We start from the raw sequence: 18,851 nt of genomic DNA on the forward strand, positions 1-18,851 counted from the left end.
AATATATTAATATTTTTTAAATAACTGATAAAATATAAAAATAATAGATACACTTTACTATTAAATAACTATGCACCAAAATAAACATGTTCAACCTTCCCAAAATTTAAGATATTTAGAAGAAATACAGTTGTTCACAGATTTTAACTTAATATCAAGCTCTCAAAAATCAGAATGAAATAGAAAAGGTAAACAATTTTTTAAATATGTGGGTTCAATTATATTTTACAAATAGAACAGGTAATGGCTAAATTCTAAAAATAAAAACCACTTATATATTATGTAATCATAAAAAACAAAGGTAATGAAAATTACCTCCTAAGAATTTTTAAAAGATACTTTAAATAGTAGTTGGTTCAAAAATACAGTGACATATTAATTTATTTTTATAAATCTTAGCACATAAAAATTTTTTATCAATTGTTAAGATCTTAGAATTGTAAGTACAGCAGGAGGACTAATGAATCTTTGTCATAAGTCTATTATAAATATGAACTATCTATGTGTCATTCATGTAGTGTAATATTTAAGAAAAGAAACAATTCAATTCTGGGAAGGATAGGGGATATGAAACAATTATAAAATGAGAGATAATAAACTTTAGAAGTCCAACATGGAATTTATATGAATATATAGTATTTTGAAAAATATGAAAGTAAATGCTTCCTTAGAATTGTTGATTTAAATTTGTGATTTCATTTTTTTAAGATGAAAACGTACTCAAAAACTTAGTATTTATATTTCAGCGTGCATCACTCTTATGATGTTTATATGCTTTCCTAAATATATATTTAGTTAATTGTGGGTAAATAAATACTGACCTGCAGTAAAACATGTGTCCAGGCCCATCAACACAAATACTTCCATTAAGACAGAGGACCAAATTCAGTTCAGGCTCAGCACATCCATCAATATGTATTTCACAATATGCACGAATGTATCCACTCGGGCAAATGCAAGTAAAGTCATCGACTGATTTCTGACAGAAGTCTTCATTTATAGAAGGGGTTGATGTACAGTTCTAAATTAAGAAATAAAGAATCAAATTTGATTATTAGTGATATGACTAAACATTTTATTAAACTTATTTTATTTAAATATTTTTAAGAAATCAATATGCAAGCTTATCTGATATTCCATTCCTCTAGAAACTGAAATATGTTTTTGGTAATAAATGATTTTTGTCTTTTATCACCAGAAATGTCCCATTATTGATTTTTTAGAAAAAAATACAACTTTATTAAACTTTGCGGCAACATGTACCATGGCAGTGAATACCTACCCCCGTACACACCCAAATAATGATGCTAAAACAAATTTCCTATGTATATAATATCAGGAATTCACTGACCCTTAGTATACATGCCAGTTTGCCTGGAACAGCCCTAGATTAATTCTGCTGTCTTAGGGTGATTAATAGTGCCTTTGTTAACTCTCAAAGGAATCCTGGGTTTGAACACATACTTAGAACTGCCAATTCGCAATGGACTTACATCTACAAAACAAGGCAACTTTAATATCTGCTTTTATTCCATTCATAATTGTTTCCCCCCCCAATTGTTTTAATATGTATATTACTTTTTCCGACTTATTAAGGTATAACTGACCAAAAAAAAAAACCCTGCACTATATTTAAAGTGTACAGCATAATGATTTCATATACATACACATCGTGAAATGATTCCCACCACTGAGTTAATACACACACCTATCACTGCACATATTCACCTTTCTTCTTATTGAGAGTAGAGGGAGTGAGAACACTGAAGTTCTACTCTCTTAGCAAATTTTAATTGTAGAGTAGTGCTATTAATATAGTCACCATGTTATATATTTGATCACCATAATCTGTTCAACTTATAACTGAAAATGATTTCCCAGCATTTTCTATTTCTCCTATGCCCTACCCTCTGGCAATCAATTATTCTATTCTCTGTCTCTGTAAGCCCAGCCTTTAAAAAAAAATTTTTTTTTTTTAGATTTTTTAACAAGTGAACCCATGTAGTATTGGTTTTTTAGTTTGGCTTATTTGCCTTAGCATACTGTCCTCCAAGTTTATCAATGTTGTTGGAAATGGTAGAATTTCCTTCCTTTTAAGACTGAATAATATTTCATTGTATATACAGACACGACATTTTCTTTATCCAATCATCTATTGATGAACACAGTTTGTTTCCATACCTTGATTATTGTGAATAATGCTGCAGTAAACATGGAACTACAGATATCTTTACAAGGTGATGGTTTAATTTCTTTCATCTATTTACCCAGAAGTGTGATTACCGGATCATATGATGGTTATATTTTTAATTTCTTGAGGAACTTCCATAGTGGTTTCCACAGTGACTCTACCAGTTTACATAGCTATCAGCAGCATAAAGGGTTCCCTTTTTTCCACATCCTTACCAATATCTGTTATCTCCTATGTTTTTGCTAATAGACCTAATAGGTTGGGACAATTATCTCATTGCAGTTTTGATTTACATTTCCCTGATTAGTGATGTTGAGCACCTTTTCATATGTCTACTGTCCATTTGTACAGCATCATTGCAGAAATGTCTCTTCAAGTCTTTTGCTCATTTTTTAAATTGGATTATTTGGGGTTTTTGTTTGTTTGCTTTGTTTTGCTATTAAGTTGTATGAATTCTCTATATATTTTGGATACTAATCCTTTATTATATATGTGGTTTGTGAATATTTTCTCCCACTCCATAGGTAGTTGTTAATTTTGTTAATGGTTTCCTTTGCCGTGCAGAAGCTTTTTCAGTTTTATGTAGTCCCACTTGTTTATTTTTGCTTTTGTTGCATTTGCTTTGGGTGTCAACTCCAAAAAAAAAAAAATGATTGCTAAGATCAAATATCAAGGGATTTACCAGCTATGTCTTCTAGGAGTTTTAAGGTTTTAGGTCTTACATTCAAATCTTTAACCCATTTTGAATTGTTTCTGTGATGGTGTAAGACAGAAGTCCAGTTATTATTTTGCATGAGGCTGTCAGTTTTCCAAATACAAGTGTTTGGAATAGCTTGAGAAGGATAGGTATTATCTCTGCTTTAAACGTCTGGTAGAACTCCCCTGGGAAGCATCTGGTCCTGGACTCTTATTTGTTGGGAGATTTTTGATAACCGATTCAATTTCTTCGCTGGTTATGGGTCTGTTCAAGCTTTCTATTTCCGCCTGATTGAGTTTTGGAAGAGTGTGGGTGTTCAGGAATTTGTCCATTTCTTCCAGGTTGTCCAATTTGTTGGCGTATAATTTTTCATAGTATTCCCTGATAATTGCTTGTATCTCTGAGGGATTGGTTGTAATAATTCCATTTTCATTCATGATTTTATCTATTTGGGTCATCTCCCTTTTCTTTTTGAGAAGCCTGGCTAGAGGTTTGTCAATTTTGTTTATTTTTTCAAAAAACCAACTCTTGGTTTCGTTGATCTCCTCTACAGTTTTTTTAGATTCTATGTTGTTTATTTCTGCTCTGATCTTTATTATTTCTCTTCTTCTGCTGGGTTTAGGCTGCCTTTGCTGTTCTGCTTCTAGTTCCTTTAGGTGTGCTGTTAGATTTTGTATTTGGGATTTTTCTTGTTTCTTGAGATAGGCCTGGATTGCAATGTATTTTCCTCTCAGGACTGCCTTCGCTGCGTCCCAAAGCGGTTGGATTGTTGTATTTTCATTTTTGTTTGTTTCCATATATTTTTTAATTTCTTCTCTAATTGCCTGGTTGACCCACTCATTCGTTAGTAGGGTGTTCTTTAACCTCCATGCTTTTGGAGGTTTTCCAGACTTTTTCCTGTGGTTGATTTCAAGCTTCATAGCATTGTGGTCTGAAAGTATGCATGGTATAATTTCAATTCTTGTAAACTTATGAAAGGCTGTTTTGTGACCCAGTATATGATCTATCTTGGAGAAGGTTCCATGTGTACTCGAGACGAAAGTATATTCTGTTGCTTTGGGATGCAGAGTTCTAAATATATCTGTCAAGTTCGTCTGATCCAATGTCTCATTCAAGGCGTTGTTTCTTTATTGACCGTGTGTCTAGATGACCTATCCATTTCTGTAAGTGGGGTGTTAAAGTCCCCTGCAATTACCACATTCTTATCAATAAGGTTGCTTATGTTTATGAGTAATTGTTTTATATATTTGGGGGCTCCGGTATTCGGCGCATAGACATTTATAATTGTTAGCTCTTCCTGATGGATAGACCCTGTAACTATTATATAATGTCCTTCTTCATCTCTTGTTACAGCCTTTAATTGAAAGTCTAGTTTGTCTGATATAAATATGGCTACTCCAGCTTTCTTTTGGCTTCCAGTCGCATGATAAATAGTTCTCCATCCCCTCACTCTCAATCTAAAGGTGTCCTCAGGTCTAAAATGAGTCTCTTGTAGACAGCAAATAGATGGGTCTTGTTTTTTTACCAATTTTGATACCCTATGTCTTTTGGTTGGCGCATTTAATCCATTTACATTCAGTGTTATTATAGAAAGATATGGGTTTAGAGTCATTGTGATGTCTGTATGTTTTATGCTTGTAGTGATGTCTCTGGGACTTTGTCTCACAGGGTCCCCCTTAGGATCTCTTGTAGGGCTGGTTTAGTGGTGACAAATTCCTTCAGTTTTTGTTTGTTTGGGAAGACCTTTATCTGTCCTTCTATTCTAAATGACAGACTTGCTGGATAAAGGATTCTCGGCTGCATATTTTTTCTGTCTAGCACCCTGAAAATCTCGTGCCAATTCTTTCTGGCCTGCCAAGTTTCAAAAGAGAGATGAGTCACGAGTCTTATAGGTCTCCCTTTATATGTGAGGGCACGTTTACCCCTTGCTGCTTTCAGAATTTTCTCTTTATCCTTGTATTTTGCCAGTTTCACTATGATATGTTGTGCAGAAGATCGACTCAAGTTACGTCTGAAGGGAGTTCTCTGTGCCTCTTGGGTTTCAATGCCTTTTTCCTTCCCCAGTTCAGGGAAGTTCTCAGCTCTAATTTCTTCAAGTACCCCTTCAGCACCTTTCCCTCTCTCTTCCTCCTCTGGGATACCAATTATGCGTATATTATTTCTTTTTAGTGTATCACTTAGTTCTCTAATTTTCCCCTCATACTCCTGGATTTTTTTATCTCTCTTTTTCTCAGCTTCCTCTTTTTCCATAACTTTATCTTCTAGTTCACCTATTCTCTCCTCTGCCTCTTCAATCCGAGCTGTCGTCATTTCCATTTTGTTTTGCATTTTGTTTAAAGCGCTTTTCAGCTCCTCCTGACTGTTCCTTAGTCCCTTGATCTCTGTAGCAAGAGATTCTCTGCTGTCCTCTATACTGTTTTCAAGCCCAGCGATTAATTTTATGACTATTATTCTAAATTCACTTTCTGTTATATTATTTAAATCCTTTTTGATCAGTTCATTAGCTGTTGTTATTTCCTGGAGATTCTTCTGAGGGGAATTCTTCCGCTTGGTCATTTTGGATAGTCCCTGGAGTGGTGAGGACCTGCAGGGCACTTCCCCTGTGCTGTGGTGTATAACTGGAGTTGGTGGGTGGGGCCGCAGTCAGACCTGATGTCTGCCCCCAGCCCACAGCTGGGGCCACAGTCAGACTGGTGTGTGCCTTCTCTTCCCCTCTCCTAGGGGCGGGATTCACTGTGGGGTGGCGTGGTCCGTCTGGGCTACTTGCACACTGCCAGGCTTGTGATGCTGGGGATCTGGCGTATTGGCTGGGGTGGGTAGGCAAGGTGCACGGGGGCAGGAGGGGCAGGCTTAGCTTGCTTCTCCTTAGGTGATCCACTTCAGGAGGGGCCCTGTGGCAGCGGGATGGAGTCAGACCCGCTGCCCGAGGGGTGGCTCTGCAGAAGCACAGTGTTGGGTGTTTGCTCGTAGTGAGCAAGTTCCCTGGCAGGAACTGGTTCCCTTTGGGATTTTGGCTGGGGGATGGGCGGGGGAGATGGTGCTGGTGAGTGCCTTTGTTCCCCACCCAAATGAGCTCTGTCGTCCGGGGGCTCAGCAGCTCTCCCTCCCTTTGTCCTCCAGCCTTCCCACTTTCTGAGCAGAGCTGTTAACTTATGACCTCCCAGATGCTAAGTCGCGCTTGCTGTCGGAACACAGTCCGTCAGGCCCCTCCGCTTTGCCTGCCAGACTCGGGGGGTCTGCTTGGCCGGTGAGCCGCCCCTCCGCCCCGGCTCCCTCCCGCCAGTCCGTGGAGCGCGCACCGCCTCGCCGCCCTTCCTACCCTCTTCCGTGGGCCTCTTGTCTGCGTTTGGCTTCAGCGACTCCATTCTGCTAATCCTCTGGCGGTTTTCTGGGTTATTTAGGCAGGTGTAGGTGGAATCTAAGTGATCAGCAGGACGCGCGGTGAGCCCAGCGTCCTCCTACGCCGCCATCTTCCCTCTCTCCTCACCAAAATAATTTCTAAAAGAAAATACGAACTGAGCTCTGGAACATTTCAGGCCTGGCATGGAATGCAGTTTTTACACGAGTGTCTTGTGGTTCAGAAATCCGATTTCACAGCTTATCTTCCGTTAGATGAAAGTGTTTACAGTGTGTCTGGAGCTGGAGTAAGTTCCTGCGGGTGCCCAAGAGCAGGGGCCTCCTCTCTCCTCTCATTAATTTGCTGATGCCTAACTGCACTGACACAGCGGTGAGATACCGGGGAGAGAGAGCCAAATACAAGTGTTTGAAGGGACTATCCTCTCCTCATGTGCATTCTTGGCTCCTTTGTCATAAATTAATTGACCACATTTACATAGATTTATTTCTGGGCTCTTTAGTATGTTCCATTGATCTGTGTTTCTGTTTTTATGCCAAACCATGCTACTTTGATTACTATAGATTTGAATATAATTTACACTTAGGAAGTTTAATGCCTCCAGCTTTGTTCTCCTTTCTCAAGATTGCTTTGGCTATTTGGAGTTTTGTGGTTCCATACAAATGTTAGGTTTGCTTTTTCCATTTCTTTGAAAAACCATTTGGAATTTTGATAAGGGTGATATTAAATAATAAATTGCTTTCGATACTACAGACATTGTAACAATACTAATTCTTCCAATCCAAGAATAGGAAATATCTTCTCTTTTTTTCTTTTTTCCCTATACCTTCTTGAATGTCTTGCATCAATGTTTTATAGTGTTCAGTGTATGGGTACACTGGTTAAATTTATATTAAATTTATGTTTCACCTTCTTCTTAGTTAAATTTAGTATTTTATTCATTTTGGCATTATTATAAATGGGGTTTCTTTCTTGTTTTCTCTTTCTGATAGTTCATTGTTTGTGTATAGAAATGGAAATAATTTTGGAGGGTGCCTGAGTGGCTCAGTAGGTTAAGTGTCTGACTCTTGATTTCAGCTCAGGTCAGGATCTCATGGTTCGTGAATTCAGGTTCTGCATCAGGCTCTGTGCTGACAGCGCAGAGCATGCTTGGGATTCTAAGTCTCTCTCTCTCTCTCTCTCTCTCTCTCTCTCTCTCTCTGACCCTCCCCTACTCACAGTTGCTCTTTGTCTCTCTCTCAAACTAAATAAACATTTAAAAAATTAATAAATGCAACTAACTTTTGTATTTTGTCTATTTTAGAGCATGGCATATCCATGTTAACAACTTAACTGTGAATGCATACAAAAGCTCTAGATTTATGCATTCTTAAAATTCGGGATATTAGGGTGGGGTCCAACCCATAACTTCTCAAAGAGAAGATGGAAGTTAGGGGATTTCTTCTTCATTGTATGGCAGTGTGCAGGAGTGGGATTTATGGTGAGAGTGTGTCTCAGCCTTTCCTACCAATTTCAGTGTGGGTATTTTCTCAGTTGCTCAATGTGTGGTAGTTTCTGAATTTCTCTCAAGGGGACTTGCTCTGTGCATAGCTGCACATTCAGTGCAGCCAGGGCAGGAGGGAAATTCAGGCACCTCCTATGTTGCCGTCCTGGTCCAGATCTTATTGTGTATCCAATCATAATCTTTTAATTAGCCAATTTTCCCATGCATTTGCCCAAATTTGTGTCTGGCATTTCTGCATCCTATAATTCTAGAGGTACAGACAGAGGCTTTGTGGAACCTAGAAAATATCTGTCTGTTACTTTTTAAGCATTGGAATATTGTTATACTTTTATGCTACTTTTACCCACCTATTAAATAAATGGTATTTTATTTATTGTAGGTACATTTATGCATAAAATGGTGACAATTTCATCCACTTCATACAGGTTCCTGTGAGAATTAAATAAAATAGTAAATATAAAGTAATTAGCCCTGTTCTTGGAACATAACAGCTGTTCAGTAAATGTTATATTCTTTCCCTTTATATACTGAAGGCCACAGGCCTTGTCAGCCTCTATTTCAGTCATTTGGCACTTCCCTACAACAGTAAATCAGATTTTGTTGGTATATTAATGTCTACCATATCATGCTATATGCTTCTTAAGTTTACATTTTAGATATTATACATGTGCCTATATTCTGGAAAGCAAAAAGCATGGTGCTTTAAACATGGTATAACATCATTTTTCAAGGTAATGTTAACTCTGAAAATATTGGCACCTATAATTCTGAGAAATAATTTCTGGAACTTTGTGACATCATTAGTAAAACATTTTTATGTACTCTTAATATGTTGCCTACACATAATTTCTTTTTAAAAAAATTTTATGTTTATTTATTTTTGAGAAAGAGCGAGACAGAGTGTGAGTGATGGAGGGGCAGAGAGACAGGGAGACAGAATCTTATGCAGGTCGTAGGCTCTGAGCTGTCAGCACAAAACCCAAGGTGGGACTCGAACTCACAAATCATGAAATCATGACCTGAGCTGAAGTTGGATGTTCAACTGACTGAGCCATCCAGGTGCCCCCAGGATTTCTTAATGAATATACAGATATATGAATCATTTGCACTCAGGAATCTAAGTTACTACATCTTCAAAGATAGACATAGAACTATGGTACACAAGAAGCTAGAGCATAGGCAAACATGTGATATTTCTTTAATATTTTACTCTGAAAATGGGTATTTTCTAGAACTATCATTAGTTAGACATTTATGCTTAGAAACATTTAGTGACTTTTAAAAATGTTAACATAACAATAAAACTCACACTGAAAAGGCTAATGTGAAACCATTGCATTCATATCATTTATCAAATGGAAAATTAAGGATGTCAAAATCACTAGAGAATTTAATTAGTATCCCTTTCAATAAGAAATGGATTGTGCCCTTGATTATAAAACTCAAGTCATGCTTGGAACTCAGATGTGATCTTTTACACTTGCCCAAGTGATAGAGTTAAATGCATGGTTTTATACGTGAATACCATTTGGATATTTGTTCCACCTGTGCTGAAAATGTAAACTCCTTAAGGATATGAGGGCACTTAGTAGACTTTGTAAAGGTACTGCAGTTATTGTCATGGAATGTAAATGCAGAATTCCACAGGGAATAACATGGAAACAACATGTTTCCTTCTTAGTCCTACAGCTGGGTATATATAGAATGATTTATTACAAAGCATTACATAAACTAATTGAATTATATCTCCCATGGGAAGAAAAGGATCATTTTTAGACTGCCAAAAGTTCTGTCTCTAGGGTTAACAAGAATATTTTACCAAATTAATTAGCAGGCTTAATGGAAATACAAAAGCAATTTCTTTCCAGAAAAAGAAATCAAATATTCATTTAAAATTCTTAATCTTTCCTGGTGCAAAACTTAAGGCAGATGCCTTTCCTTCTGTTCATCATAATTTATATTATTTTGCTATACTCTATTTAAATATAATAAAATGATTGCCAAGAAGAATTGACTAATTTAATTTCAGAAAATGAGAAAGTAAAAGGTTGGGGTATTTAGAGAAAGAAGACAAAGCTAAGAGTGATGTTGCAGATCAGGGCAATCTGGACAATTAAGCTATACCCCAATACTATGTTCATTCAACTTGCATTCAAAACACCATGCCAGGAAATATACAGAAGCGTAGCAGTAACAGAACAGTGATGTATTCATTATGGACTGCTTAGCCAGAGCAAACTACCAGATTGGCTAGTAAATGTGTCAATTATCTCTCTGACAGTTGTGTTCCATCTGAGTTGTATAGTTTAGATGCAGAAGTTGTTCTGTGATCTCTGAACTTCCCAGAAGAACAGAAAGTTTTTACTTGAGATCATCTTTATCATAGTATTTCTCTCATAGAATCATATGTTTTCTTTTTTTACACTGCTGTTTTTAAGGTAGTGGACTACTTTCTTCAAATAAGATCTTGAAGAAACAATATATTAAACAGATAATCATGAAACTGTTCTATCTGAAGAATGGAAATAGAACAAGGTACCCATTACAGCCTTAACTTATCTGATGCAAAGACTTATTGAAAGTCACAGAATTTCTCAAATTGTGTGTAGCTCTGAATAAACACTACTAATGTAGTCTACTGTTCCTAAGACTTAAGTTGACAATGAATACTCAGTAGCTTGTTAAATTGAAGATTTAAACTCAAAAGATTTGGTGTGAGGCCTGAGTTTTTCCATCTCTAACAAACTCCTAGGTGATTCTGATGCTAATAGACCATGGACCAAACACTGAGTAGAAAAAATCTAGTCCAAAAATTTTAATCCCAAAAGTGTTACTGACTTCACCAATGTCCTATAGCAAGACGATGTCAGAATAAAATCTCACTGACACAAAATGCCTTGAATTCCAACTTAGAGCTCATTGTACCACCAAGCTTTAGTTTCTCTCTCAGAGGAATCTCTTGGCCGAGAAATATGACAATGTATATGGTAAAGACTAAATATCTCTAAATATCTCTAAAATTTACTTCCAATATGGTTTTGAATATGGGACTAAAGGAGTTAATAGGAAGAAGATTTTGATTCCCAATTAATCTGATTTATGATATTTTGATGTAAAGAAAATGCATTTTTAATTTGTTATTTCAATAAATTAAACAAGATTATAAAATACCAAAATTGGGATATTTGTAGTAAATATTTTCTCTATTGAAAAATAGTTTCCTGGAAACTGTGTTTCTGATAGTAATTCCAGGAAAGAGAGCCACTGCAAAACCACTGTCTCAGAAGCAGCCTGAAATACACAAATGAATCAAATATAGAAAAGTACATCAGGGCTGAATGATGAACATCAATGAAGAATGTCAAAATTCTTTAAAAGTAATGTAGAGTTCTAAAGACATTTAAAAAAGCTAACACTTTGATATATACTATTTCCTCAGGTAAACAAAGGGATGTTGCATAAGAAACCTAAACGTGGGCGTTTCTGGGTGGCTCAGTCAGTTGAGTGCCCAATTCTTGATTTCAGCTCAGGTCATGATCCCAGGGTCATAAGATTGAGCCCCACATTGGGCTCCATGCTGAGCATGGAGTCTGTTTAAGATTCTCACTTTCTCTCTGCCCCTCTGTCCAGCTTGTGTTCTCTCAATCTCTTAAAAAAAAAAAAGAAGAGGAGAAGAAAGAATAAGAAGAAGAAGGAGGAGGAGGAGATGAAGGAGGAGAAAAGAATCTAAAGACTTAAAGTATATATTCAAAATCTTGGAAGTATATTGTGTTATACTTGGAAAAATGAGGGGTTAAGCATGGGCAAGTAATGCAAAAGATTGAGAGCACTTTGAATATATTATTAAGGAATCTGTAACATTATAAGGGACATAGGGTTGGTGTTGGTGGCCAAGACAGGTTGGGAAAGGAAGTACAACTCCTTTTGCCCACTGGTTTGTTCTGATTCAGGTTTGGGCTCACTCTTGAATTAGGGATAATAGAAATCTGCTTCTAATTTGGAAATTCAAGACTCATGAAACAAGAAAAATGATGGAACAGATAGAGAAAATATGTGAGAAAAATATGTAGGAAAAGATTCCTAAAAAACAAACAAATACGGTGGGAAAGGAATAGCCTTTAGTGACAAATACATTTGTCATTAACCACAACATCCTATATCCTGAGGCCAAAAGGAAATACACACACACACACACACACACACACACACACACACACACACACACACATGACAGAGTTTTAAAAGTAATAATAAGTATTTCCTGCAATGAAATTGAGTAATATTAACTCACACTTTTTCATCTAATATAGATAATTTTTAGAAAATGTTTATTATTTATTTATTTTGAGAGAGAGCAAGATGGAGAGAAAGGGAGAGAGAGAGCGTGAGGAGGGAAGACGTTCCCAAGCAGGCTCCACTCTTGTTAGCTCAGAGCCTGACGTGGGATTCCATCTCACAGACTGTGAGATCATGACCTGAGCTGAAATCAAGAGTCCGGCGCTCAACCAACTAAGTCACCCAGGCGCCCCTAATATAGATAATTTTTAAGAGTAATACACTTAAAATAAATCTCCATCCAGAAAGTACTGATTAAATAAATATGGTACCTCCATACACTAGGATATTAATAAGAATAAAGTAGAACTATGTATGTTAATGTAGAATTATCTGCAGTGATAAAGTGAGAAAGCAAGGTATCCTGAGTGTGTGACAAATATTACCATTTGTGAGATCTATTTTATTTTAAAGATGTTTTTAATCAAAGGACATAGATATTCCTTGCAACGACCTCTGGGAAATAGGAGACATTTGGGGCAAGATTACAACTCAAACTTTACCCTGAAAAGCATTCTGATGGAAATAAGAAAATAGTAGAACTTTTTGAATAAGTCCTTGTTGAACTTGTCACAAATCATAGAACCTTTAGAAACTGTATCAGTAAATGTAAACATTTTGAATGTCAGAATCCACTACATACTAATTGAACATTGACAACAAAAAAGTCAATGTACATAATTTATATGATAGATAAAGGTAAATAATCTTATTATATTAGAAGCCCCTTATGAAAATTTCAGCTTATATTCAAACATACACACAATCACACACACACACACACACACACACATGCACACAAACAGTTATTTTCTTTAATCATTTCTTTTCTATTTAAAGAACTTCCTTTAGTCCTTCTTTTGAATTAGATCTGCTCATGATAAATTCTTAGCTTTCCTTTAGCTGAGAATGTCTTGATTCCTTCTTTTATTTTATAATCATATTTTATGGTTTCCCATTTTAGTACTTTTCTTACATATTTATAATTTGGTATTTAAAAAAAATTCTCCCTTGTAGCAGTTATCTTTCTCAGCCCCAATATCTGCTTTCTATATCTCCCTACTCTCTGTTCTTTTCTGTGAGTGAGTGTGTATATGTGTACCCAGAGTTGAGTTAATTACATTTGTCACTAACCACAACATCCTATACCCAATCATGGATTTGCTTTTATTGTAGAATTAATTCTAATGTTGTAAAGCCTGCCTCAAATTGTCAGATTTACAAAAACAAAAACAAAAACAATAACAGAACAAAAGAACTTGGCTTATGGTTTTCCCCACAAATTCTAACATAAACTTTTCCTTCTCATTTTCCAAAGAGCTTCAGATATAACACTCTGCCCCATACTGACCTAGAATGTTCTTTTCAATGAGTACTGCCCATGTTTCTCTACTGCTCTGGTCTCTAGCCTAGAAAGACAGACCTGGACATCAATCCACTAACGCCCATTAGAGGCTATTATCTGGGCATTACAACATAGAGGAAGTTACAATAAATAGGTAAAGATACACATTTATATCTATATAGATATCTCCAAATGGAGCTGGTGAGTAGGAGGTATGCCTGAAAATAATTTCATCTCCATTTCTCATATATATAAATTATCCAATATTTGCAAAATGAATGACAAAATTATATTTAGAGTGTACTTAATGTATTATTTAAAAAGACACTTAAAAAATTCTGTTGAACTGCAATAATTAATATAGATGACAGCATGAAATTTTATTTATTTTTTAAGTTTATTTATTTTGAGAGACAGAGAGAGAGAGAGAACAAGCAGGGGAGGGGCAGAGGGAGAAGGAGAGAGAGGATCCCAAGCACTGTCAGTGCAAAGCCTGATGTGGGCTTGAACTCACAAACTGTGAGGTCATGACCTGAGCCGAAATACAGTCACACACTTAACCAACTGAGCCACCCAGGCACCCCAACAGCATGAAATTTAAAAAAGCAGAACAGAATAAATAGTCCTAAAACTGACCCATACATAGGAACTTAGTGCATGAAAAAAGAGGCAACCTAAATCAATAGAGAAATAACAGATCCTATGATAAAAATTATTAGAAAATTGGGTCACCTGGGTGTCTCAGTCAGTTGTTTCTCACCCTTGATTTCAGCTCAGGTCATGATCTCATGGCTGATGAGATCAAGTCCTGCAGTTGGGCTCCATGCTGACAGCACAGATCCTGCTTAGGATTCTCTCTCTCTCTCACTCTCTGTCCCTACCCCAATCTATTTCTCTCTCAAAATGAATAAACATTAAAAAAATCTCTTGGAAAATTATTTGCCCTACCTTTTATCAATCATAATAACATATTCACTGTGAATTAAAGTACTAAAAGTTTTATTAATCCTAAAATTGTACTGGATGAGAATATAAGAAAATAATTTAAATATTGCTGTATGAAAAGACTTTCTAAGGAAAGATGCAAAGCTCAGTGTCATAAAGAAAAAAGTAAAAATAAAATATAAAAATCTCACAATTTACAAGTCTTATAAAGTAAAAGTAGCTAAGCTCTAGACAAGATTTGTGATTTTGCAGAACCCAGTGGATTTTACCCATAATTTGGAATAATATATACAAACCAAAAAGGAAAAAGCAAGAAATAAAAAAAATACTATTCATCAAAGGCTCTGAATAGACAAGGCACAAAGAGATACAAACAGGAAATAATCTTATGGAAAGGTGCTTAATCTTGATAATAACCTAGGAAAACAATAAAAACAATGCATGTCACATTTTCCTCATCAAATTAGTAAACAAAGAAAATGATTTTATTTACTAGGATCTAGGGAAGTTGGCATGTTCATAGTCTCATTAAATAAGTGAAATTCTTCAACACTTATTAAAAGGAATGAGTCAGGCTCTTTCCACCATCTTTCCACGACGCCATAATGGGGCTCATGAATGTCCTGGCAGATGCTCTCAAGAGCATTAACAGTGCTGAAAAGAGAGGCAAATGCCAGGTTTTTAATAGCCCATGCTCCAAAGTCATTGTCTGGTTTCTAACTATAATGAAGAAGCATGATCACATGGATGAATTTGAAATCATCGATGATCAAAGAACTGGGAAAATTGTTGTGAACCTCACAGGCAGGTTAAACATGTATGGAGTGATCAGCCCCATAGTTGAGGTACAACTCAAAGATCTAGAAAAATGGCTGGCAGAATAATCTGCTCCTGTCCTGCCAGTTTGGTTTCATTGTACTGACAACCTCAAGTGGTATCATGGACCATAAAGAAGCATGATGAAAACACACAGGAGGGAAAATCCTTACCCCATAAAATAAACTTACCCCAAATCACAGACCTGACAAGTGGAGGCAGAATTCAAAGATAGCTTTAAGGTACCAAAATCAATGCCTTTTAACTACCCCTTGTTGTTCTGTATGACTTACATAGTTCAAGCTTCTCAGTTCCTAGCAAACCGTAAAAACACATAAGCTTTATATGGGTCTTACTAATTCAACTTTGATCCTTTTTCTAGGAATGTAGTACATATGTGCAGATAAAATGCCTCAATGGACAATAAATCAATAAGTAAGTAAGTAAGTAAATAAATAAATAAATAAATAAATGAAAGGAATGAGTCATGGCTCTATGTATTATGATGCAATGGTTCCTAAAATACACTAAGTGAAGCAAAAAGTCACTAAATAAGGAGGATAACGAATCCGGTCTCTTGTTAAAATAAAAATATTAGGAAGAAAATCTAGGTAGAATTAGGAAGAAGTATATAGGTAGAATTTAAGAATGGTTCTCATAATATTGTATGTATGTGTATATGAATATATATAAATTTGTATACAAAGAAAATATTTATTTATTTATGTATTTAATTCTGAAAAGAATGCCACATTTATACTATCAAAAGAGGGTTTTAGAGATTGCCGTAGGCAATATGTGTAAACAAGATAGATGCCTTGGCCATTCTCCACCAAGGAACTTATTAGTAACAACATTCCCTTTTCCATATCAAGTATGGCTTCACTATCTAGAACCAAATCAATGTAATATCAATAAATAAGTTTTAAAAAATAATGTGTCAGAAAATGTGCTAATTATTTTACATGTATTATCTAATTGAATCCTCACAACAACCCAAGACAGTGTTACTAAAATTACCCTCATTGAATAGTTAAAATATGATTTCAGAATATAAATAATTTATCCAAGAACACACAGCGGGTAGCAAGTAAGCAGCAAAATAATGGCTCAATCTTGTTTCTCCTTAATGCATTTAACCACCCCATCACTCCCTCTGAAAGGACTGTTTACTGCGTACCTACCATGTCACATGTGCATTATCCTATCAATGACTTTGTGATGTAGGAGCTATTATAGCTATATTTTACTGATAAGGGAAAGAGACAAAGGATTTAAATAAAATATCCATAGTCTCACAATATTAGAGGCTCTTTTTAGTCCTTTTACTTCCTTTCTTTACTATGTCAGACAGAAAAGATTTGGAAGAATGTCCCATTATTCAGGAAGGCTCACAAGTTTCTCATCTACCAAATATGATCCTAAGCTTCAGGTAACCGACATTTCTCAATAAATGAGGCATAAAATACCATGACTCAATCACATCACAGATTTCTGAAAACTGGTAAACAGATCTTGAGAGTGTTACAGGTATTGGTGTTCTTTACCTGTACCACCTCTTGGCACATACATCCATTATTTACTTTCTTCTTGTGATAGCTGGATCAATTTAAACTTCTCTCATCCCTAGACATCCACAGACACCTGTGAGTCTCAAGACCAGAATGGGGAAGGTAGAGGGCAAAGCATAAGCCTTTTGAGGCTTCTTTTGACAATGACCACTTTTAGGAAGTAATTATTACTATTTTCTAAAATTTTTAATGTTTATTTATTTTTGAGAGAGAGAGAGACAGAGCACGAGTGGGGGAGGGGCAGAGAGAGCCAGAGACAGAATCTGAGGCAGGCTTGAGGCTCTGAGCTGTCAGAACAGAGCCCAATGCAGGGTTCCAACTTGCAAGCTGCGAGATCATGACCGAGTTGAAATCAGATGCTTAACAAGCTAAGTCCCCCAGGGGCACCCCAGGACTTAATTATTGAGGGATCCAGATTGTTGAAATTGATGATAACAAGAGATAGAGGAGGAAAACTGAACAGAAGCTGTGATTTTTCATTCTGTTTAGAACAACGTAGAAATTCCAAAGGAGAAAATTGAAAGAGCAGTTAAATCTTTAATAACTGTTCATTAATTTGAAACCCATAGCAAGTAGTTTGGTTTTTATTTTAAATTACTTTAGGTTTAATAAAAATTAAAAAACTTACATTAATCTTGATCTCACATCTTGAGCTAGTCCATTCTGTAACACATGAACATTGATATTCAATAATGAGATCTATGCATCTGAAACACAGAATTAAATTTTTAAATAATTAAGAAAATAAAGTCTAATTTCAGGGGAGTTTCACCATTTAAAGTTTTTCTTTTCTAGTTACTGTAAAAAATACATTCCCATAAGCAACAGAAATCAGAGTCTGTTCCTGGTTTCTTATCCTTCAAGGTGACTGGACTGAGAGAATGGATCAATTTTAATTTTTGCCGTCTTCCCTATGGCAATGTAAAGAAAGAACAGTTTCAAAGATAAACAGTATGTCTACAGTTCATGTAGGGAACTGAAGTCAGCTATGGCCAAACTGCATTGCAATGAGCTACCCATCCTCATCCTCTCTTCCCTGTTTACAAGATCAGTGGCAGGACTAGAAAAGAAAACTATGGCTGCAGAGGCAGTCTGGTGCATCTATGAGCCATTCTTCTTTGCCACCTGCATCTCCTAGAAATATCCAGGGTCTCAGTTTGCATAAACTAATATTCTATCCATGAGCAGGATGGTCACTATACAATTCCATAATGTCAAACAATACCTTACATGCACATAGGGATGAAAGAACCAGTCTACTTAGGGACATTTTAAATACTAAGTGTGTGGCATTATCCCTTCACAGAGCAAATAATAGAATGTCTCATCATCTTACCTTCTACTTCTATTACTGAAAGCAGTTACCTTTAAGTATATTAAAGTCCAATTAATCCACATTTATTGAAAATTACTTTATGCTAATGAGCAGAAGTAAAAGAAGGGCAGAGATAATGTATCAGTACACTGCATTAAGTAAAACAGGCAGCATCTGTCATCTTAACTGTGCTTAGCTCTTGTTTTATGAAAGAGCGTAATTAAAATTATCTTTATCAACTTTCCCTTGACATTAAGTCTTAAATATTGTGAGTTAAATTTACTTTCGGATTTAATAATAGAAAAATAAAAATAGCAACCTTCCATGTAGACAAGGATTTGAGAGGCAATCATTTGCATTTGCTTCACAGTGTGTTCCAGAAAAGCTACTCTTGCAGTCACAGGTACAATGATTGATGCCATCAATGCCAGCTCCATAATGGAGACAGGGCTTTGATAGACCTTCATCTATATTTACTTCATTACAATTGATGCCTACAACAGAAGAGACAAGACAAAACATGAGACCATTTAAATGCAAAACTCAAAAGTTTGTTCATTATGGTAAATGTCACCAAGAAACGAAGACTCCGTCTCCATAAAGGTAATTTGACACATTGTAGCAAAGGAAAACATTTTTCAAGGTTAAACATGTTTAGAGGTCTATGAACTTGCACACTACTAATTTAATGTAAATGAGAAAAACAAAACACAAGCTTAATCTACTTAATATATTTTTTAGTGTGACGTATTGCTTATTGAGAATATTAGTGAAGTA

The 18,851-nt window shown here is 35.8% G+C and overlaps 1 protein-coding gene and 1 pseudogene across 2 annotated transcripts in view; one reads left to right on the forward strand and one right to left on the reverse strand.

The window, feature by feature from the left end:
* Nucleotides 1-371: 371 nt before the first annotated feature.
* Nucleotides 372-18,851, reverse strand: part of LOC101082908 (protein eyes shut homolog) — a 906,892-nt gene continuing 888,412 nt past the window's right edge. For both annotated transcript variants that reach the window (XM_045057713.1, XM_045057712.1), the window contains exons 21-23: nucleotides 18,394-18,568; nucleotides 17,388-17,466; nucleotides 372-1,021 (exon numbers count right to left, since the gene is read on the reverse strand). In XM_045057713.1, coding sequence (XP_044913648.1) covers nucleotides 743-1,021; nucleotides 17,388-17,466; nucleotides 18,394-18,568 — 533 coding nt within the window. In that variant the 3' untranslated portion in view covers nucleotides 372-742. The remainder of the gene's footprint in view (nucleotides 1,022-17,387; nucleotides 17,467-18,393; nucleotides 18,569-18,851) is intronic.
* LOC109500073 lies at nucleotides 14,978-15,368 on the forward strand (annotated as a pseudogene).

Source organism: Felis catus, chromosome B2 (assembly GCF_018350175.1).
Source record: "Felis catus isolate Fca126 chromosome B2, F.catus_Fca126_mat1.0, whole genome shotgun sequence".
Classification (NCBI taxonomy): domain Eukaryota; kingdom Metazoa; phylum Chordata; class Mammalia; order Carnivora; family Felidae; genus Felis; species Felis catus.